The following is a 23246-nucleotide window of genomic DNA, read 5'->3' as shown; positions in this document are numbered from 1 at the left end:
AGTCAGATGGGGGATGAATTCCAAATCACGCAGTACTTTGAGGATAACCGAAACGGAAAAGAAAAAGATGGGTTGTTTCAATTGAGTGTCATCTTCATCATGTTTTTTCTTATTCTCTTCCAGGACTCCATTCCCAACCCACCTGACAACTTCCCCCTTAAAGGAGGTAAGACCTTGGAATTAGGAATAAATATGTTGTGAGTCATCCAGTTAACCTGGTAAGGTGTGGTACCCCATTATCAACCAGAATCACTATAACCTTGTCCAATAGGAAAATGAGTAGGGAGAGATGGGAACTGCTCAGGGCTGGGCTGATGTATCTTGATTCATCTGAGTACTCCCTACCAATACTCTCATCCACACACATCTCCCACCAACATGATGACCAACACATAGTAATCATTAAATAACTGAAAATAGCCAACATGTATAATGAAGTTGAGGACTTGAAAAAACAGACTTCCTTCTCATCCCATACATTTCCAATCACTGAAGTCACTAATTAATACATTGTTCCTACTAGCCCTAAGGGGTGACATACAGACTTCAGCTAACACTGAAGATGACAATTTTGAGATCATCTGATTAATGTTTTTATTCCACAGAGGAGGAAGAGTAAGACCAAGAGAGGGAAAGTGCTGTGTCTTGTCCAAAGCCATACAGAGCGAATCCTAGAACCCAAAGGTCCTCACCTCTAGCCCAGTATCATTTCCAAAAAAGAATATTGACCTCCAGCTCAGTCCTGTAGCCTTTAGAACACTGCACAGCTGGATAGCTAGACCGCTCAGAGAAAAAAATAAGAGATAAGGACTGGGTTGTCATAGACACCAGGGTAGGAACACCAGGACATCCTTGGGACCGGAGGACAGGTGACTAGACACAGCTCCTCACATACACAGTATCCCACTTTCGGTTTCCTTCAGGATAGCCTTGGCCATACCTTTCCTAATCTCTGTCATCCAGAGGCTTAGAAAGTGGGGACAAAGAATCCTGACAAGCGTTCTAGATCTTTCAGGGCAGACTAATAATCACAGCTTTCTCAACAATATCTCAGTCTCGGCAGGGATTCCCTTAGCGTGCGATCTGAATTCCATAATGACTGTGTAGATAGTTACACTGTGAAAAAGGAGCATGGCAAAACGCAGAGAGAACAGTTTTTTCCATAAAGGACCAGATAGTAAATATTTTAGTTTTGTGAACCATTAACTCTGTTTCAACTAGTCAGCAGTGCTGTGGTAGTGCTATGAGTAGGCATGCCTGCATTTCCATAAAATCGTATGTACAGAATGAGATGGTTGGACCTGATTTGGCCCATGCACCAGAGTTTGCTGACTCTTGCAGTGGAAACAGAACAGACTTTGGAGTGAAGCGTCTGAGTTAAATTGCACCATGCTTCAGATGGAGCTTTACAAAAAACATAGACATTGATTAGATGTAATTTTCCACCTTTCTCGTCCTACAATTCCACCCCTCCACCCCACTGGATCCTCCTACAGGAACTTTTCTTTTCCTGAGAGGGAGAGAGATGAACTTTATTTTTTTTATTTGACATATAGAGTTAGACAGTGAGAGAGACAGAAAGAAAGGTCTTCCTTCTGTTGGTTCACCCCCCAAATGGCCGCTACAGCTGGCATTGCACCAATCTGAAGCCAGGAGCCAGGTGCTTCTTCCTGGTTTCCCATGCGGGTGCAGGGGCCCAAGGACTTGGGCCATCCTCCACTGCCTTCTCAGGCCACAGCAAAGAGCTGGACTGGAAGAGGAGCAGCCGGGACAGAGTCCTGCGCCCCAGCTGGGACTAGAACCCAGGGTGCCGGCGCTCCAGGCGGAGGATTAGCCTAGTGAGCCGCGGTGCAGGCCTAGCATGGTTTTTATTAGGCACTGGGACCTCAGCCATTCTGGATCTGTTCTGTTAGAGCACTTCAGGGCTAGGCTGACAAGCACATGGGCTGTAATTAGTCATTCTGTCTCCTTAATATTAAGTTTTTGCCAGTCCAGAGTGCAGTAGAAAAAAGAACAAAGTAGTCCTTTGGTCACATGTCCAATTTTATTTAATATGAGGCATTCTTTCTCTGAATGTATACCCTTCCTTTAATTTTTGGTGTCAAAATGTTCTTTCCTTACAACCCAAGGTTGATATAAGTGGGAGTTAAGTTGTTTTATTTAGTCAGAGTCATTTTGTTTTAATGATAACAATAGGTAAAGTAAAAAGCTACCCTTTCCATGTTGGTCCCTTAATTTCCATTTCAGGAGGAAATTTCTTTAGTCTATGTATTAGTCACCTTTTCCTTACTTTAATGCTATAACTCAGGCAGGATACTTTCTAAAGAAAAGAGGTTTATTTTATCATTTTGGAGGAACAAGTATTTGCATCTGGGGATGGCAGAGCCCTAAGGCAGCAAAAGTTATCACATGGTAAGCGACATAGAATGTGTGTATAGGTCTGTCTGGCCTCTCTCTCTCTTCTTATAAGAACCACCAGGAATCAATCATAGGGCCCTACTCTAACAACCTTATCCAGCTCTAATCCACTGTATCAGGCCATGCCTCTAGAATATAGTTGGATTAAGCTTCTACCATCTTAATGCTTCAGAGTAGGCATTAAATTTCAGCACCAGAAGCCTTGGACTGGAGACACTTAATCATATTCAAACTATAGAAATCAATGAGACCTGATTTCAGAGAACCAAGGATTAGATCACTCATCAGACCACTTCTTATCTGGGCCATGATTGGGACTATCAGAGTACAAACTAATCCAAAACCAACCTCACTTCACAATTCAATGTCTCTAAAGCCAGATTTTTTTAAAAAATTCTAATAATAATCCCCACTGGAACTCTGAAACTTTTGTTAAAGACCTTTCCATACCTCCTTTCAGTCATCTTAGCCTTGACCCTGTGAGCTTTGAGACTTATCGTCCTATTTTGCACATGACGAGCTGAGTTCCGAGGATCAATGTGACTTGGTTAAGGTCATACAAAGAGTTAAGGGCATAGCAAGCATCAGAATTCTGCAAGATATGGTCCAACCGTGTGATGTCAATGACACTGTGGTTCCTGGTTTTCTTCATTTAATGCAAGTCTGCCCTTCCTGTAATGCAGCAAACTGCAGGCACTGTACTAGGATGAAGTGGGAAGATTATGCTCTTGGAGCAAGACTGAGACTCCAGAGCAACCTCCACCAGCAAGCTGGGTTTCTTCTTTCTTCCATTAAAAAGCCTACAGCACCCAGTGTGCCAGTGCAATCTCCCACCCAAGTATTAACCAACTAATGCTGCTTAGCTGCTGAGCTCAGACACATTTGGTAAGGGCAGGGCGGGGGTATGACTGCAGACAGCAGGCTGGGTTTCTCTGGGCAGTTTCTCTCTCTTCTCTGGGTCTCATCTGTAACAAAATCACAACATACTAAATGAACTGGAGGAGTCCTTCCAGCTTTGACAACTTATGGGTGTAACTCTCTTGCCTAATATAGGAAGAGAGAGAGGGAAAAAAAGTCTAAGAATGGTCTTGAGGCAAATCACCCCTTTTGGAAAAAGCCATAGCAAGACATTTGAGGCTGAGGGGAAATCATCTTGCAGAAACTCCTAGAAGGAAGCCTGTGGTTTGTGCCTAGGGAGGGATGGAAGTCAGACACTTTCCAAGGAGCCCTGTGCCACCGACTGTTGGGAAGCACCCACTGTCAACAGGAAACCAGCAGCGTGAGAGCCTGGGATATAGCACTGTGTGCAGGCACCAAAGTGACAGCATAGGGTGTGTGAGGCTGCAAGGAAATCACAGAAGAACTGTTGGTAGAATTGCTGAGTCCTAGCAAAAGCCTCACATTCCTGGCCAAAATAGCCCCCAAATGCCACATCATACCCACACCACTGTGCTTAGCACCCAGTGGACAATTCCAGGAGCTTGGGTGTGGCTGTGAACCAGGTGGGGGCCAGGAAGAGAACGTTTTCCCCTACACTTCTGCTCTCATGGTCTGAGCTCACTCATTCATCACAACTCCTACATGAAGCCACCACAAGGATGAAAAGGGACAGCAAAAACGGTCCTTGTCGCCCACCTGGCTGAGCCCCCATCCTTCGGGCATAGGGTCCATCCTGCTGTTTCATATTCAAATGAAATCATCCCACATATCGCATGAAACCAAGGAAAGAAAGATAACGAGCAGGATTTAGGGTTCTCCTCATGACTTTTTGTTCCAATTCTGTTTCCAACAAATTCCGAATTTCACCTGTGCTCATAGTCCCAATCAAAGAAGACAGTGTCTTTTACCTTGATGTCCCCAGAGTTCTAACAGCACCTCATCCTTGTGCAGAGCGACATCTGAAGGAGGATTTAGGGTATGTAGAGAAGTTGGAAGGGCAGTGTATGCATCACCATACAGCCAAGCAGACAAGGTAGAACTGAACGTGCAACCCCTCTGGTATGGTAAGGCTTCAGCTATTGTGGCCACTGTGAATTTCTCAGGGACAGCACTCCTCTACCCCATGCACTTGCCCACTTTCTTCCCTCTACGTTTCTTTGTCCTCCTTCTTCCCATTCCCAATCCCCTCACAAACCCTGGAGAAATTCAAACTCTACTGACTTTCAGTTTTGTAGAATGATGAAGGTCCTTGGGGTTCACCCCTCAGCTTTCCCAGTGTGTCCTGGGCCTTGGCATAACAAACACCTTGCCAACCAAATGACATTCCTACTTACACCTAGAAGAATTCTGCAGGGCATAGTTAAGACAGCTTCCTTATTCTCTTTCATGGCATTGGTATGAGATCTTGGCAGAGTAGGAATGGGAAACACTGATGGGCACATCGGGAGTGTCAAGAACTGGCTGAGTATTTGGAGATCCCCTTGTCAAGGCCCTACAACAAGCCCCCAAGTCCCTATTTCACTTTATTTGTAAGATTGCTTGCTTGGTTGACTGATTGATTGATTTAAAATCAGAGAGGGAGAGAGAGAGCTCTACATTAGCCAGGGTTAGTCCAGCTGCAGCCAGGAGTCAAAAACTCCAACTGAGTCTCCCATGTAGGTGACTGAACTCAAGTACTTGGCCCATTCTCCACTGCCTTTAAGAGGCATTAGTTGGAATCTTGATGAGAAGCACAGAATAGCCAAGATTTGAACCAGCTCTTTAACGTGGGATGCAAGCACCACAAGCACTGGCTTAATCCACTGCACAACACCACCCATCCCTATTAGTCCCATTTTATAGGAAGTGAACAGAGAGGCTTACTGACTCCCTAAGATTTCACAGCTATTAAGGTGTAGGGCAAGACCTCAAATCCAGGATAATCTGCCTTGAAACCTCATGCTTGACCAGGATTGCATTGCACAACACTTAGTCAAACTCATACTGCACTTCCATCAAGTACCCTACTTGCTGTCCAAGTCTAGGAATCCTTCCACCACTCTCGATCACTTTTTCTGCACCTGCTCCTCCCCAGCTGTTTTCTTGCCTCTACAAATATACAAACCATTACCAAGCTGGGTGGAGAGCGCCATTATGAGCAACCGCAAATGTGGCTGTATCTGAGGAGGAGTGGGCGGGGAGCAGGGAAATGGTCCCTAGCAAAGGAACTAGAGGCTGAATTTAAGCCCAAAGGAACATGAGTTTGCAGCGATTCCTTCCCCCACTGGCTCCTGGGGAAGAGATGTCATTCCTATGACCTCCAAGGTTCAGAGGCTTCTGGAGGCCATACGGAAATAGAAACAGTAGAGAGACCAAATGGGGGTCCTCACTCTTTCAGTGGATTCGCCTTCACCTGAATTCACTCTCCAGGAGAAGATGTGTTATTCAAGATAGAGATCAGGGTTGGAATCTGAAATACCCACATTCCAGGCCTAGGACTTGAAGCAATCTACTTTCCTTCTCAGGGACTTGGGCTTTTTGTTTCTAAAATACAAGAAGCAGGGAAGAGGTAGAGGGTATATCCCTGGGACGAATTTTTCATGAAGTACAAGGTTCCATGAGTCAAACAAGTGTCTTGGGATTTTTTTTTTTATAATTTCATCATGCTACATGTACCATTTTCATGTGATTTAGCAGGTTACCTGCTTCAGACCTTCCCATCATAAAAAGAGAATGTGGACATTAAATAAGACCAAGTGGAGATGATTCTCTAGTCTTGCTTAGTGAGTCCACCCCAAGAAACACAAAGCTACCCACTGAAAGTGCTGAAGCGAAACCAAGGAGACTGGCTCCTCCCCACATCCAGCTATCCCTGAAGACCTATGGCCGTGATTCTGATGGTGGCAGCCCTACCAGGACACTGCCTGGTGGCAGAAGAGACAAGAAGGAGGAGCCACAGCTTCCCTCTCTCATACAACCCCTTCCTTTAGGGAGATGGAAAACCAGCAGAGACTTCACTTCTATTAGATGCATTGATCTGAATTTCAAATGTCCAGTTCAACAATTTTGTTTTGTCTCTGCTTTTTCTTCACAGTAAAGGAGACTTCTCTGCTCAGGAGGTAAATTGCTTTTCAGATAGTCACAGGAGCCTATTTGCTTCTCCACTTGATTTAAACACAATCACACAAAACCCATCCTTAAACTCACTATCTTGTTCTTAAGACAGAGCTAACCAGAACCAAGAGTCTCTCTGCAAGAAATATTAGAAAATGAGCCACTCAGAGCAAAATAGAACAGGGGCAGGTGAGGCCACTGAGAGTTATAAATTAAAATGCACCTCATCTCCTCATCTCTGTCACCAAGAGGAGTGGGGAGGAGAGAAGAAAAACAAGACAGGGAAGGAGAGGGGAGGCGAGGGGAGGGGAGAAAAGGAGAGAGAAAAGGAAAACCTAGATCACTTAGACACAGGCTGAAATTTGTACATGAGGGGCCAGCACTATGGCTTAGCTGGTGAAGCTACCAGCTGTGGCACTGGCATCCTGTATAGGTGTCAGTTCCAGTTCTGGCTGCTCCACTTCCCATCCAGCTCCCTGCATATGGCCTGAGAAAGCAGTAGAAGATGGCCCTGCACCCATGTGGGAGAGGCAGAAGAAGCTCTGGGCTCCTGCTTCGGCCTGGCCCAGCTCTGGCCATTACAGCCATCTGGGGAATGAACCAGGGGATAGAAGCTTGCACTCTCTCTTGCTCTCTCTCTGTAACTCTGCCTTTCAAATAAATAAATAAATCTTAAAAAAGAAATTTTTTTGACAGGCAGAGTTAGACAGTGAGAGAGAGACAGAGAGAAAGGTCTTCCTTTTGCTGTTGGTTCACCCCCAAATGGCTGCTACGGCCAGCTGGGGCGCTGCAGCCGGCGCGCTGCACTAATCTGAAGCCAGGAGCCAGGTGCTTCCTCCTGGTCTCCCATGCAGGTGCAGGGCCCAAGCACTTGGGCCATCCTCTACTGCCTTCCCGGGCCACAGCAAAGAGCTGGACTGGAAGAGGAGCAGCAGGGACAGAATCTGGCACCCCAACCGGGACTAGAACCCAGGGTGCAGGTGCCGCAGACAGAGGATTAGCCAAGTGAGTCGTGGCATCGGCCAAAAAAGAAATTTATACTTGAATTTAGCACATACAAATTTCAAGTTTCTGAATCCAGGGGAAAATCTCAGAGTTCTGCGCCATCCCAATCATTTGGGGAAGGAAGAGAGGAAGGGGGAGAGAAGAAGGGAGAATGATGGTGGAAGAGCAGGCCTGTTCCTTAAACTGGTCTCATTACATATTTCACTCAACTTCTTTGGACACAACATGCATTGATTTGACTTCTCCCTCCCAGCCATGCAGCACAAGCCCTGGGCCAGGGAAGGGAGTGAGCCATTACTTGGGGTACTTCTGGTGGTAGACATAGGCTCATTGTTTTAATCTCCCAGCAACTCTTGAAGTGGGTGTTATCATTATTCTCACTTTTGGGAAGAGGAAAGGAAAGTTCAAAGACACTGAGTGACATATGCAATGCCATGCAGCTAGCAAGTAGCAGAGGTGGGATTTGAACCCAAGCTTATCTGATGCCAAGCCTAACTTTGCAAAGTGCTACCATTCACCTGCCTCTCAAACAGCCAGCGAAAATAAAGGTATGAAAATTATTAGCAGATTTCACTGCATGATTCCACACTCATTTCTCCTTTTAAATTACAGACTTTAAAAGTACTTCTTAAATACCCTCAATGATGCCAATTAAACCTGTGTTGGATTTTCTTAAATACTTCAACAGGTCAGAACTGAAGAGACCCCACAATCTCAAGGTATCTGTGGGGACTGTAAATTAATTCCAATTTGATCTCAGTTTGTATTTACAGATCATTTTCTATGTGCTTAATACTAACCATGCCAGGGTGAGTGTTCCCACAATGCTGTTATAAATCCAAGGTTATTCAGTTCTACTTTTGTAGATGCCTGTCCTGCAGTTCATTTTTTTTATCACCAGATAGCCTAGAGGCACTGCACAAATAGTCAAGTTGAAGCCAGTAGAAAGGATCCTTAGATTAAGAATCCACATTGATCCCAAATTCTACTGAGAATGGAGAATTTCCTCTAGATGTCACTGTTGGGACTCTCCTGGAGGGAACTAAACTGCAGAGTCATTAAGATAATCCCTCTCCTTCTTGGAAGGATTATAATGTTTTCAGCAGATGCAAGGAGGATTCTGCACACTTTCCTAGAGGCATCAGATGGCTTCAAACATTTAGGTACATAATGGAGAAACTCCGATCCCTCAGATAATGACATGAGCTTCATTTTAATAAGCATTTCATCAGCCAGTTCACTCTGCTAAGTGGCATTGCTAAGCAGTGCTACCATAACAACAAAGAAAAGAGGAGTGAGGAAGAAAGGAACTACTATTCGCTCAGTGGAGCACTGGTCGCTTGGCATCCATAATCTCATTGTATCTTCTGTAACATTTATATCTCATTTTACAGGTGTAGAGACTCAGGTTCAGTAAGGAGAAGGGACAGGTCTAAAACAAAAGCCTTGAACAAATCCCAAGTACACTCTTTGAGATTTATAATCTCTGTCTTGTCCTACTATCAAGGGTGTGGTAGAGCTGGAAGGTACCTGGCACTCACACCACATGCCATCTGGTCAGAAAGGTCAGCATGATTTGCTTTTCCACTCTACATCTGCCTTGAGCATTGTTGCATCATTACAGAAGCCCAATTGCCCGTGCCTGACTTGGCAGGGCTCAGCACATGGGCCTGAAGTCACCTGCTGGCACTCTCCCACAGGAGAAGACCCAGAAGGCTCATTAGTGCTTGTTTTCCAACACTTCCAGCTGGCTCTATGGTGTTTCATTCCAGTGGCTGAAAACCCATTTATTCCTGCATTTAATCCTCTCTGTTCCATGGAAAGACTAAAAGACAGGGCCTGGGATCCCAGTTTTTCTGAAGCCAGCTCTACTACTGAACTACTGTGGGTCTTGGCCTAGACCCTCAATCTCTCTGGATTCAGTCTTCCCACTCAAAAAACTAGTCTCTGTTAATATGGTATACAATGGTCTTTTCAGTGCAACATCAGGATATCCCAAGGGGAGTTCTAGCGCTAAGGTTATCATCATCATGGCCTTTTAGAATTGTGCTTTCGACCACCTTGAGCAACCTCTCTTCCCAACTCCCCTCCTCTGCACCACAGGTAGGATTTCATTGGCACATCTGACTCTCCAGCTTTCCAAAGGTCTATGGTCATTTCAGAAGAGGCCAAAGCTTGGGAAATCAATTGATAGACCTCATGTGTCTGTAGGCTTTGGTCCTCAAAGGAATTTCTGGGGTATTTGAGTTCTCTGAAAGAGCACCATGCAATCGGAATGTGCAATCCTGGGCTCTGCCCCATTCTCCCTAACTCATTGGGTGACTTAAGACAACCTGCCATGGGAGATAAGATTGCTGAGCAGATGAGTTATATGTTTATAAAGCCTAGACAAAGTGATCTTTCAAGCAACTTCATTTTCTACAAATCTTGCAAGTTTGTATAGAACTATAAGATTCATAACAGATTGTCCCTGGAGCTAACATGTCTGTGCTGCCACTACAGGTGTATGAAACTCTGAAAGTGTGAAGAAACATCATCCTCCATTGGGTAGCATAATGTGTTCACAAAGACTTCACAATTGAGCTAGCACTCACTTCTCCCGCACTGCAAAAGCCTGGCAATGGACAGTTGAGTCTTCCCAGTTGTTAGAATAAACTAGGAGGACCTTTCTAGATCATCCAGTCCACACTGCTTTTCATATAGATAGGATGTTAGAACCCAGAGAGGGCTGTTCCAGGATTGTGATTCCTGTGCCATCAACTCAGCTAGTACGTGTAGCCTCTTCGCATTTCCCCCACTCTAGTGTTCTGTTCTTCATCACAGTCAGGTAGGAAATGAAAGAGGCAGGAGTGTATTGTGCTTCCTATGCTCCAAGTCTTCAAAATTTCAGAGACATTGCAGGATCCCAGCTGTGGGCAATAGCATCTATTTACAAGTCTTGGCTGCCTTTCTTCATAACCAAAAGACAGTGTCATATGAAGGAATCACAAGGTGAGGAAGAGACTCAAGTCACACCCACAAAACATTGATATAGCCCTTGACAAGAGCCTCATCACCCCCTAGAGAAGCCCACCTCGTTTTTGACATCACTGACTGTTAACTCAGAGTGTGACTTGGGCATCCCTAGTGTAAGTCTTTCTATGGCTGCATCTGAGGAATAGGGGTGAGAGCAGTGTCAGCCATTAGCTGAGGACTTCATCTTCTTCAGCTTTTATTCAGAACCTTTGTGTTTTGGCTCCACACCCAGTTGCACTGTCTTCCTGCTGACAGTCTTGTCAAATGTTACAGGACAAAGATTGTGCTGTACTCTGAGGTCTGGTACAAGTTCAACAGCCCCATGCCCCAACAGCTCCTCTAGTGTGCTCCTTCCAGCCCTTTCTCCTAACCAGCTCTGGCAACATCATTCTTGAATGGGGCTGTCCATGTTTTTCTTTTAACTTGAAATCATCTAAAAGATTAAGAAAAACTAAAATATGGCATGTCATTTGACTTCAGGAAATGCAAATGCTTCGAAATAAGGAGTTGTTTTTTCCACTCTTGGGTTTCTCAGAATTACAACTGAGGTCACCCCACTAAACATGTGAAGACCAAAGGGGGGAAAAAACAACAAAAGTACCTGCATGTGTAAGAAACAAGCCTGGACTTGTACTCCTACAGCCACCTGTTTACTAAAGCTCACCTGATGCAATGCCAGCACGGTAGCACTTCAGCCAATAAGCAGAGCCTGTTCTTGGCATGATACTGTGCCCTCAACCCAGAGGGTAGGTCTTATCCCCCATCTAATCTCACCTGACCTGCAGAGCCCCTGGGAGAATGAGGTCTTGTTTTTTTTCTACCCTAGGAGAAATGCAAGCCCAGCATCCTTATTTGCCTCATTCAAGCTCTAAGTACTTGCATGGTATCCACAAAAGGACATAAAAGAGATGGACTAGATAACTCAATTCAACAAACATTTACAGATAATCGTCTGGGCCAGGTAGAGTATACACAAACAAGAGAGGAGGCAAACAGGCCAAAAAGAGGGAAGTATCAGAGAAAGTATCTCACAGGAGATGAATGCCAGGCAGCTTCAAGTGATGAAAAACTTTTCCAGGAAGGCAGGGAGCCCAGTAGTAGGAACGGCAGGTGTCACAGTGCCATGAGAAATCAACATGGTATGTCTGGGGGCACTGCAAGCCTCAAACTTCAGCAGAGTCAACAATCCACTCAGGAAGTCAATTAGCTTTTAATGTCTCAGTTTCCTTATGTACAAATAGGAAATAATTGGAGAACCTCTTTCATAGGGTAATTTGGAGAAGGAAATGAAATAATTCATGTAACAAGTTTAGCAGAATATCTAGAAAATAGCCATTGTTCCATACATATTACTTACTATTCCTATTAGTATCACTGCTACTGCTACTACTATTACTATTACTGTTGAGATGTAGAGTGAAAGGGAAAAGGGAAGGTGAGGCATTAGACTGCAGAGCTCGGTAGGGATCAGAACATGAGGGACCATGAATGCCATACACAGGAGGTTGAGTCTGTTCCTGCAGGCAATGGCGGTCAGGAACAGATTCCAAGCAAAGCAATTCAGTCAGAGATGTCTCTGGTAGCTCCTTCTAACTTAATGTTCCACATCCCCAAAAGAGGAGGCTGGGCCACTTTCTAAACATAGTCACAGTCCATTAGGAGAATAAGCAGCCCTCGGTATGTGGATCCTGAGCTGTAGCAGGCAGGACCAGAACATTAGTTGGGGGATGAATGAGGAATGAGGTCAAGAGAATGGCAGCTGGCCCTCTAGCCCTCACTTGCCACCAAGGGCAGCTTGGCCTAGACCAAGGTCTACACAGGTCAGATGAGGATGTGAACTGTCCCCTACTTGTGCAGGAAGGGAGGGGCGGTCTCCAGCAGTGAGCTTATTCAGACAGCAGAGGGAACTCTTCATTAACTTTCAATCACTCCAGGGCCATGTGGAGCCATGAAGACCTGGAGGGACCTTCCCCAGCCTGATCAGAAAGGGTAATGGGGAAGGTTACGAGCCCAACAGACACAACTGGGATATACAGTGAGAAAACACACCAGGGTGTGGCCACTCTACTAAATGGACCTCTGGCTGCCTGATCACAATGGATGGGGCTCAATGGTCATCTTTGGTGACATTGTTGAAAATATGTCATCAGGTTGAGAGCTCTAAGTTTTTTTAATTTATTTTTTATTTTTTTGACAGGCAGAGTGGACAGTGAGAGACAGATAGAGAGAAAGGTCTTCCTTTTGCCGTTGGTTCACCCCGCAATGGCGGCCATGGCTGGTGTGCTGTGGCCGGCACATTGCGCTGATCTGAAGCCAGGAGCCAGGTGCTTCCTCCTGATCTCCCATGCGGGTGCAGGGCCCAACCTCCACTGCACTCCCGGGCCACAGCAGAGAGCTGGCCTGGAAGAGGGGCAACCGGGACAGAATCCAGCGCCCCGACTGGGACTAGAACCCGGGGTGCCGGCACCGCAAGGCGGAGGATTAGCCTATTGAGCCGCGGCGCTGGCCAAGAGCTCCAAGTTTTACAGATAGGAAAACTAAGCCTCCAAGAAGAGAAGGGATTAGCTATGAATATTTGAATTCATTGGCTATAGTGAGAAATCTATAGCTCTATTCTTTATATATAAAAGTTACTATAATAAAGCAAAGGCAAGCCGGCGCCGTGGCTCAATAGGCTAATCCTCCACCTTGCGGCGCCGGCACACCGGGTTCTAGTCCCGGTTGGGGCGCCGGATTCTGTCCCGGTTGCCCCTCTTCCAGGCCAGCTCTCTGCTATGGCCAGGGAGTGCAGTGGAGGATGGCCCAGGTGCTTGGGCCCTGAACCCCATGGGAGACCAGGAAAAGCACCTGGCTCCTGGCTCCTGCCAGGATCAGCGCGGTGCGCCGGCTGCAGCGGCGGCCATTGGAGGGTGAACCAACGGCAAAAGGAAGACCTTTCTCTCTCTGTCTCTCTCTCTCACTGTCCACTCTGCCTGTCAAAAAAAAAAAAAAAAAAAAAAGCAAAGGCAAGCTACTATCACTGCTGAATATGAGTGTATGAAGTATACTTTTATTGCTTAAGTACATAATGACCTATGCCTCTGCATTTGCCTCTGTTAAGGAAGGTCCAGATAGTAGATGTCCTGCTAAGTTATCCTGAATCCTATGTCCTCTTAAAATTGAATTCAAAGTTGTATTTGACCTTCAAAGTCTACCAAGGAGGAAACTTGGCATCTGGAATCAGATGACATGGGGAATCCCAACAGTAATGTAGACATGTTTGGCCTTGAGTGTATCATTCACTAGCTCTAGGAATGAAGGTTACCTCAGCAGGGTTAGTCTGGTAACTAAATTAGCTGATACAGGTAGAAGTACCCAGACTTGTAGCTGGTGCACAGTAGGTAGGATATCAGCAATTACTATTGGAATGATATAGTAGTATTATCATTCTGACTAGCACTGCCTCACATCGGACTGTGTATTTAACCTGGCTGGTCCCCTGGGTTTTCGCCATCTGTAAAAGGGACTCAACAATACTCCTCCTCATAGAGTTACCACAAAGATTAAGGTGAAATATTTAGGGTGACAGGAATGGCACCTGGTACATTATAGGAACTCATGTCCTAATGTTTTACTCTCCCCACTCCTACAGTCTCCTGTAAAAGCTCAAGTGGATGCAATCAATAAAAGCAAAATTTTAAAAATTCTAAGATACTTGATGGCAAAATGAGAACTAGCAAGATTCCTCTGGAGCCTCCAAAATGAAAACATGACCACTGTATCCATCAAAGGGTCATGGAAAAGCATCTGCTAGCTCCAATCCCCAGAGCAGCAAGATATTTAATGTATAATCTCTTTGTCTTTAGGAAACTGCTCCGAAGACCTCTTATGTATCCTTAAAAGGGCCCCATTCAAGAAGTCATGGGCGTACCTCCAAGGTGAGTAATGAAACCCAGGAAACCTAACCAACCGAGGGCCACTTCCTGTGGCCTTTTAGCCACTGTTAAGCCAGAAGCCACAATTACCAAGCCATGTCCAAATGTGACCTGCACATGTGTTCTCTTTAGCCTGCCTTACTATTTTATCATTTGAATTTGAATGCCCTCAGACGCAGAAGAGAATTATAAGAGCCTGTTCCTGCTCTTCTTTTCTTAGCCCCACTCACTTTTGTTGCCTACCTGTCCTCAAAAGGAACTGTGTCTCCTACTTCCCACACTTCTCTCTATTCAACTACCTACCAGTTTCTGCCAAGCATACAGCGCCTTCCCCTAGTGCCACAGAAGCAGGCTCTTAATCTCTGCCTCTCTGCAGTTATTCACAGGGGAACTGCAAAATTGCCTTGTCCCCAGATTGACAGCTTAATGAACATGTTGGCACAGGGCCTATTTGCATACTTCAGTATGCTTCAGGTAAGAGGCTCCTTATAAATGAAACAATAAGAAACACTGCAAAAGAATGAGATATGGAGATGGCCAAGATTCTCTGAATAGCAACTCTGCTCATTTTAAAAATTCAATTTTGCAGTTGGATTAGTTCTCACTCTTCAAATGAATTGCAAGAAGGTTGAAAGAGAAAGTATAGAAGCAATTAAAACTAGCATACCCGTTTCCCAGCTCTGAAAGGCACCCTTACCAGTCAGTGCTAATTTTCATTTGCTAAGACTCAGAGACTTGGCTTCCAGCACACACACATAGATTTGCAGGGTCCAATTCTCTGCTTTTCTATAAATCCCAGATGGCAGGAGTCCCTTAATGTGTACGTGAGAGGCCTACACAGTTGTTAAAGGCTACATTCAAAGATCCACACAAGAACAGTTCAAGAATAGTGTAATGTGAAAGTTAGTGGAGAGTCCTCTGAACACCTTGATGTCTAACTTGGTTCTTAGTTGCACAATATTGAATTTGCTATCTCTGATGCTCTGTGCATTGCCTACTTAATAGTAGTTTCCCACCAAATTTTCTTCATGATAAATGAACATGATAGTCCAGACCTTGTGAAAAATACTCATAGAGTTCAGGATCTTATAGTCTGTAAAAGGAAAGATAATACTGACAATAATAGCACAATAATATTATGATAATACTTAAGTAGGAAGCCATTCTATAAGAGGTAGCTATATAGTCATGTTCTGTGACCCTCTAGCTTTGAGTATCAGAGTAAAGAAAGACAGGTGATTTTCTACCCATGCCTTAAATAATAGAAGACCCTGAAAGGATTAATATGAAAGCAATTCAATTGGTTTGAAGAATAGGCACATTATAAGAAATATGGATCTAGAATGAGGCACCTTGAATAAAAAGAGGTTTTCAACCTAAACCTGCAATTTTCTCAATAATTATTTTTCTTATATTCCCAGTGTCCAAGCATCTCAACAGCACCAGGTTGTCTTGGAACAAAGATGGCATTGTCCATGGAGTCACATACCATGACGGGAAGCTGGTGATCCAGTTCCCAGGTTGGTACTTCATCATTTGCCAACTGCAGTTTCTTGTGCAATGTTCAAACCATTCAGTGGACCTGAAGTTGGAGCTTCTCGTCAACAAAGAGGTCAAAAGAGAAGCCCTGGTGACAGTGTGTGAATCTGGACTGCCAACCAGAGAGATATACCAGAATCTCTCTCAATTCTTGTTGGATTACTTGCAGGTCAATGCCACCATATCAGTGATGGTAGACAAATTCCAGTATGTGGATACCAACACCTTTCCTCTTGAAAATGTGCTGTCTATCTTCTTATATAGCAGTTAAGAGCAAACAGTTCTCTTGGCCTTCAGGAAGAAAACAACTCTCTACCATACAGTATTTCATCTACCCAAATACTTGGGCAAACAAAACTTTTAGACAAACTCTGAAACTGCATGTTAAATTGCACATTTCTCCTTCTGTCTCTTGGGAAGATACAACTCTAGGGTTAAAAAGAGTTTTGAGTCAAGAATCTTTCAGATAGAAGGCAGGAAAGGAATGTGGTTGGTAGACAGAGCCCCACCTGGGAAGCAGAGGGAATGGCTATATGGCCTGCCCAACCACTAATCCACTGGATGACCTTGAGCCAATCCTTTCTCTCACTTGAACTCAGGATCCACGGGAGGCTGGGTATGAATCTCTCCAAAGTCTCCTCCATCTCATCAAGCTAAGCTTGAAGGCAGGGTTCTAGAAGCACTGAACTACAGGAAGGCACCCATACCAGTATAAAACCAATGGTACCAGGAGCATCTGGCTGCCTATCAACTCGACAGAATGAGACCATGGGCATATATTCAGGGTGCCCTGAATAATGGTGGGAATTGCAGGATCTGCAACACAAGCTAACCCTCACGTGGGTATTTAGAAAACCATCTGACAAGATCTGACCCCATGCCAGTTAAGAATGACAATAAGTCAACAGCAGACAGCTTTTGCTTCCTGCCGGGAAAGTGCCATGCATTCAGCAAGCATTCCATCTGTGTGTCATGGTCAAGGTGATGCCGTCAGTCAGGGAACAGCTGTTGCCATCTCCTGAATGGTGCATTTCTGTTCGCTGCCTCCAACACCCCTTAGGAAACCAGTTCTGTGGAGGAGGGCTTTTGTGTTCCCATAAAACTGTCGATAGACAATGATGACCCTGAGAATGATGAGAAGGACTTATGAACAAGAGCAGCCTCCTCTCCTCAAGAAAGTAGTTGTGAGTCTTCTCCAGCTGCATCCAACTCGACATCTCTGTGTCATCATGGCAGGAGCCCCTCATTTGCTGCAGGATAGTGACAAGGCATCCGAGTTAAAGGGTAAGCCCCTGAGGTTAGGCATCAAAAGGAAAAGACGAATTCTCGACTGCTATTCCAAATAATGCAGCAAAAATTGCATTTTCATCAAGAAGAAAGAATAGAAATTCAGCAGTGTTAGAGAAATGCTGGCAAAGATTTAAAGGCAAAACCACCAGTTGTGGTATGGATGAGAGGGATGTGGCAAAGCAAAGATGGATAAGGGAAAACTTTTAAGACATTTGCTGAGCAACATGCTACATCAGGCTCCTCCTAGATCTCCTCTCTGAAAGATTCAGTGAAGTCTATGTGTCTCTTCATCTTTTCCTGAGAGTAGATTCTTTGGGAAGAGCAGGCATTGAAAGAGAAGCTGATTCAGCAAGCCTACTGGTTAGCAGGCCAAAGGGAGGACTCAAACTTGGAGAGCAAGGGGACTTCTGCATTTGAATAACACACCAACTGTGTAGACAAATGAGATACCTGAGCCAACTCCTGCATTATGGAAAATGTATAGACAACCTAAGTGTGTGTAAACTTTTGCAGATGTGCTAATAATATCTTGTATTCTAACTTGAGAAAGGTGCTGTTTTCACTGTTCACCAACCATTCTCTGAACAGAGGGACTCACTTTTGTACTAGGAGTGTTCCTAAACTTGGTGTCTATCAAGCAATGTTCATAAAGCCAGCATGCAAGGGCACAAGAGGCATGTCATTTAAAAGAATAACAGCAGGGACAGGCATTTGGCCTAGCAGTTAAAAATACAGTCAGAACAACTACATCCCACATTGGAGTATTAGGCTCAACTCCCAGCTCTGGCTCTTGATTCCAGCTTCCTGCTAAGGTGGACCCTGGGAAGCAGTGGTAATCACTAAAGAAGTTAAGTACCTGTCACCCATGTGAAAGGTCTGAATTGAGTTCAACTCCCAGCTTTGGCCAGGCCAAGCCTTGACCATTGTAGGCATTTGGGGGAGTGAACTGCCAGGGGAGAGTTCACTCATGCACTCTGTGTGTGTGTGTGTGTGTGTCTGTCTGTCTGTCAACTTAAAACAAGGTCTACACTAATTCTGTAAATATAAACTGGAATCCCTTTTTTAAGAAAAGACAGAGAGGTTAAGAATAATAATGTAACACAACAAGAGAGAGTAATTATTAAGTCAGCAGACAGATACACATAGGGAGTGGATAATTCAAGAAGTATAAACTAAATCCAGTTACTCTTGAAGGTTAAACAGCCCCTCAGAATGTTATGAGCAAATGACAGCATTTATGCCAGGAGAATGAATAAATTATGTATCTGACTGGGAACTCAGAATGCCTAGAATGCATGGCTCTTTGATAAAAACTCAACTTGAGCCCACCAACTCAGCACCCCTTCCTCCCACTCCTCACTCAGCTTCCATACCACACACAGGAGATGTGCAGAACTTGTGGAGGAAAGTGATCGGTACACTGATGAAAAATAACCAGGCAATGCAGATTCAATGTGCTTCTGCCCTTGGAAAAATCCTGGTGACTTGCTTCTCTACACGTGGTAACTTTGTCTTCACCAGGTCTACCCATCACCCCCTGATGCCTCCTGTAACTCCATTTGAGAATCCCCTGTTATATTAAAGATGGTTCAGAGAATGGCCCAGCGCCAAAGATGGTCAGATGTGAACAGGCACTAAAGGGACAACGTGCTGAAGGAAGAAGGAAAGAATTTACCAAACCAGACTTCCAGAATCATGCTGTCTTGAGGAGCAAAGCTCATAAATTAAAAGGTTAGAGAAGTGAGGCAGTGCCATTGTGGAATGATCCTGAGAGATCAGCTAAGTCCAGTGGAAGTCCTACTGGATGGAAGTCCAATAGAGAAAAACACATCAGGTCCTCCCTGTGGGTGGTAACAGATACTAACCCAGCCTCCTGACGCCTCTCTGCTGCTTCTCACCAGACTCTGTTGGGTCCTTCCTCTGCCCTTTCTGTAACCGCTCAGGTCACATCTTTCCAGCCCTACATCCAGTGACTCCTCTGCTCCAGAGATCCGAGGAATCCCAGCATCCTCTGCTCTTCCCAGCCCCTACCCCAATCCCAGTCATTTATATGTGAGACATAAATACTCCCAACCTACTACGGATTTAGTACATGGTCAAACCACAGAAAAGGGTTAGGGTCCCACAACATGAAAGTTCTGTCTCTGGGACAGGCATTTGGCCTAGTGATTAAGACATACATATCCCACATCAGAATACCTGGGCTCCACACCTGGCTCAGGCTCCTGACTACAGCTTCCGGTTGATGCACACTCTGGGAGACAACAGATGATGGTTCGAGGAACTGGGTCCCTGCCACCGCATGGGAGACCTGGACTGAGTTCCTGATTCCCAACTTTGGCCTCGGCCATTGTGAGCATTTGGGGAATGAATCAGTGGGTGGGAGAGCACTCTCACTCTCTTTTGCTCTGATTTTTTTAAAGTTTTATCTCTGAGAAATTGCAGATATATATAATCTGACTAATTTTTTCTAATAATGTAAAACTTGTTTTAATTTGAGGTTATGAATATATGTGCAGGCATATGTGTTCATATATGTATATGTGTTAATATGTATATGCATATATATGTGTATATGTTTATATACATATTTGTATGTGTGTATATGTACATATGAGGGTACTTCAAAAAACTTGTGGGAAACAAATTTAAAACACAAGTTTATTTTGTACAAAACCCATTTACATACATGCATGATGTTTTCACAATATATATTTTCCATGAACTTTTTGAAGACTCCTCATATACACATTTTCTCCTAGTAATTATTCTACAGATCATCTGCTTAACTTGGGGTCGGGGAAAAAGCTGGATTCTTGCTGTAAGAATTATAAAATCTATATAAATTTATATTTATTTTTAAATATGAAGAGAACAGAAAATAGTATTTGTCCATGCCTTATCAGCTTATTTAATAACTATTAATATTTTTCTATATTTGCTTTTGCATCTTCTAAAAAACAACATGGTAGAGAGTGAGCTAGTTCCTCCATTCATTCCTCTACTCTACTCATTGATTATACAACCAATGCCTGGGAGTTTGTATGGCTCATCACATGCACAATTTTATTTGTTTTCCCATAAGGATACATAGTACAATGTTGTGTGATTGTTGAAAGTTTCAATAAACATCACCTTAAATAATATTTTGTGGCTTGATTTTTTAATATAACATCAAGTTTTTGAGATTTATCCAGACCGATACATGTAGATTCAGCTCTTTCACTGAATTTACTTATTGCATGAGTCTACCAGTGTTCATCTGTTTTCCTATGGATAAACATTTCATTTGTTTTCAGATTTTTGATATTACAGTGTTGTGATAATCACTTCTTCTTGTACAGCTCCAACCTTGATGCCATTTTCCTATACAGCAAAAATACTTTTAGAAAATTGTAAATGAAAAAACTTAAAAGTGGTTCCCCCAAAGGAGCAATGTTCACCATCACTAGTTAGGGTTTAGACCCCTCTGTGATCACAGCTTATGAGCTGAAGCTTTGTGTCCGGAATCTGAAGGGTTCTTTCCACCTTTTCTCAGAACCCCTGCTCTGCACAACCATTCAACACACACTTCCTGAGTGCCAGCATGGGGCCAGGCCCTGTGCCAGGTGCCAGTTTACAAGCCAGCATGGAGTGTGCTACAGCTCCGCCCCTGGCTGCAACATCAGCCCTGTTAACATGTGTTTGAAGCATGCCTGTCCAATGCATTCTGGAGGTCCCTAGACTCATCTCTAGAGAGCACATGAAAAACACCAGAGTCCTTGAAAGGCAAGTACAACCCCACAAGGAGATTTCTCCCCCAGGATCCAGTGTCTATATTGCTTGGGGTCCGCCCCAGACCCCATTCTCCTTTCACTCCATGATGTCTCCCCTGGGTGACTTAGCCCACTGCCATAGATTCCAATGACACATTTCTGCAAATGACTGAAAACTGTATCTCCAGCTTTGACTTTCTCTAAACCAAGCCCACAAATTTTCAGTAGCCATAATCCTGTCCCGAGACCTTGCAATGGAAGATTGGTGTTCAACGTCTAGTGTGGAGGCTTTCCAGATTTTTCTCTCCATTACCCAGAGGAAGAAACATCTTATGTTGCCAACAAGGACTAAAAAAAAAATGTTGTTGTGACCACCTGGACTGATTTTACTATGCACTCATTAGTTACAATCCAGTTTGTAAAACACTATTCTAATGTGCCTTCCTCTGCTCCAGACATTAGAAAGCTAACATATGTTCTCTCTATTCCCTTGCAGCTCAGACTGTAGTAGGGTTCAGCCTGAAATGGACAGGATTTTGCAATGCTTGGCCATTCAGCTGGCAAGCACAGCTGTGGAAGCATTTGTTTTTTCTGCAATTGTGTGTGCAGAGTTCCAGTGCTCAGACACTAGCTTGGTACTTAGGCGAGTCTGGGTAGAAGGGGAGGGGCATCCATTCTGCTGATGTGGTCTGTTGCTCATGCACATGGTTCTAGAATAGGCAGCAGCAGTGGTTTCCTGAGTGTAGTGGTTTCCTGTTCATGACAGCAACATTGTTCTAGTGAAGCCAGTTTCCGGAATGTGAGATTATTGAAGAGACAACAAGGCTGGCTGCATCCAGGTTCATAGGTATGACAGTGGAGGTTGCTCCTGAAAGCTCACCCTGGATTCTGTTTCCTCAGCCCTCTTTTTTTTTAATATTTATTTATTTTACTTGAAAGTCAGAGTTACACAGAGAAGGAGAGGCAGAGAGAGAGAGAGAGAGAGAGAGAGAGAGAGAGAGAGGTCTTCCATCCACTTGTTCACTCCCCAATTGGCTGCAACGGCTGAAGCTGTGCCAATCCGAAGCCAGGAGCCAGGGGCTTCCCCTGGGTCTCCCATGTGGGTACAGGGGCCCAAGGTCTGGGGCCATCTTCTACTGCTTTCCCAGGCCATAGCAGGGAGCTCAATTGGAAGTGGAGCAGCCTGATCTCGAACTGGTGCCCACATGGGATGCCGGCACTGCCGGTAGTGGCTTTACCCACTGCACCGCAGTGCAGGCCCCTCCACAGCCCTCTTGACAATTCTGTTGTTTACTTCCCTGGGATTAATCCCTTCCAGCCAAACAAGCTGGGGTGAAGTCTGTTCTCTGCGGACTAAGGCATATAATCTCAACATGCGTAAATCAATCTCATGACACTCACCCTAAACAACACTTTACTGTTTTCCAGATCTCAAAGACCATCTCAGTCTCTCACAATCCTTAATTTATAACCAACTAACATCTGACCAATCCATGCAGTTCTCTATTCCCAAATGCAGGACCCTTAGCACTTCCCAACTCATACACTTTCCTCCAGTCTTATTCCTTACAAATGGCACCTCCAGAAAATAATACATGGTCACTCCCCATTGATCTTGGGACTGATGGTAACAATGCACATTTTTCATGCTCTTGTGTGTTATGTGCTTTTCACATACTCACTCACTTAGTTCCTGAGGCAGCTCTAAGAGACAGGCATTAATACCCCCATCCTTCAGACAGGACAAGACTTTGAGGATCCAGGATAGCAACCAGCATGGCCTACATCACACCAGGGGATAATAAAGCTGGGGTTCCAGGCTCCATCCCATGCTCCAATCACTAAGAACACAGTCTTCCTGGCCGGCGCCGCGGCTCACTAGGCTAATCCTCCGCCTAGCGGCGCCGGCACACCGGGTTCTAGTCCCGGTCGGGGCGCCGGATTCTGTCCCGGTTGCCCCTCTTCCAGGCCAGCCCTCTGCTGTGGCCAGGGAGTGCAGTGGAGGATGGCCCAGGTGCTTGGGCCCTGCACCCCATGGGAGACCAGGAAAAGCACCTGGCTCCTGGCTCCTGCCATCGGATCAGCGCGCTGGCCGCGGCGGCCATTGGAGGGTGAACTAACGGCAAAAGGAAGACCTTTCTCTCTGTTTCTCTCTCTCACTGTCCACTCTGCCTGTCAAAAAAAAAAAAAAAAAAAAAAAAAAAAAAAAGAACACAGTCTTCCTAACATGCAAGCTCTCTGACCCGGGACCTCTCTGCCCAGATCCTGCACCTGCACA

The 23246-nt window shown here is 44.8% G+C and overlaps 1 protein-coding gene across 1 annotated transcript in view; it reads left to right on the top strand.

The window, feature by feature from the left end:
* Positions 1–20359, top strand: part of TNFSF8 (TNF superfamily member 8) — a 29590-nt gene extending 9231 nt beyond the window's left edge. Inside the window, exons 2-4 of the mRNA XM_002720514.5 lie at positions 124–166; positions 14316–14387; positions 15806–20359. Coding sequence (XP_002720560.1) covers positions 124–166; positions 14316–14387; positions 15806–16194 — 504 coding nt within the window. The 3' untranslated portion in view covers positions 16195–20359. The remainder of the gene's footprint in view (positions 1–123; positions 167–14315; positions 14388–15805) is intronic.
* Positions 20360–23246: the final 2887 nt, after the last annotated feature.

Source organism: Oryctolagus cuniculus, chromosome 1, assembly GCF_964237555.1.
Source record: "Oryctolagus cuniculus chromosome 1, mOryCun1.1, whole genome shotgun sequence".
NCBI classification, from domain to species: domain Eukaryota; kingdom Metazoa; phylum Chordata; class Mammalia; order Lagomorpha; family Leporidae; genus Oryctolagus; species Oryctolagus cuniculus.
Note: the sequence above shows the minus strand (reverse complement) of the source record. Positions and strands in the feature narration are given on the sequence as shown.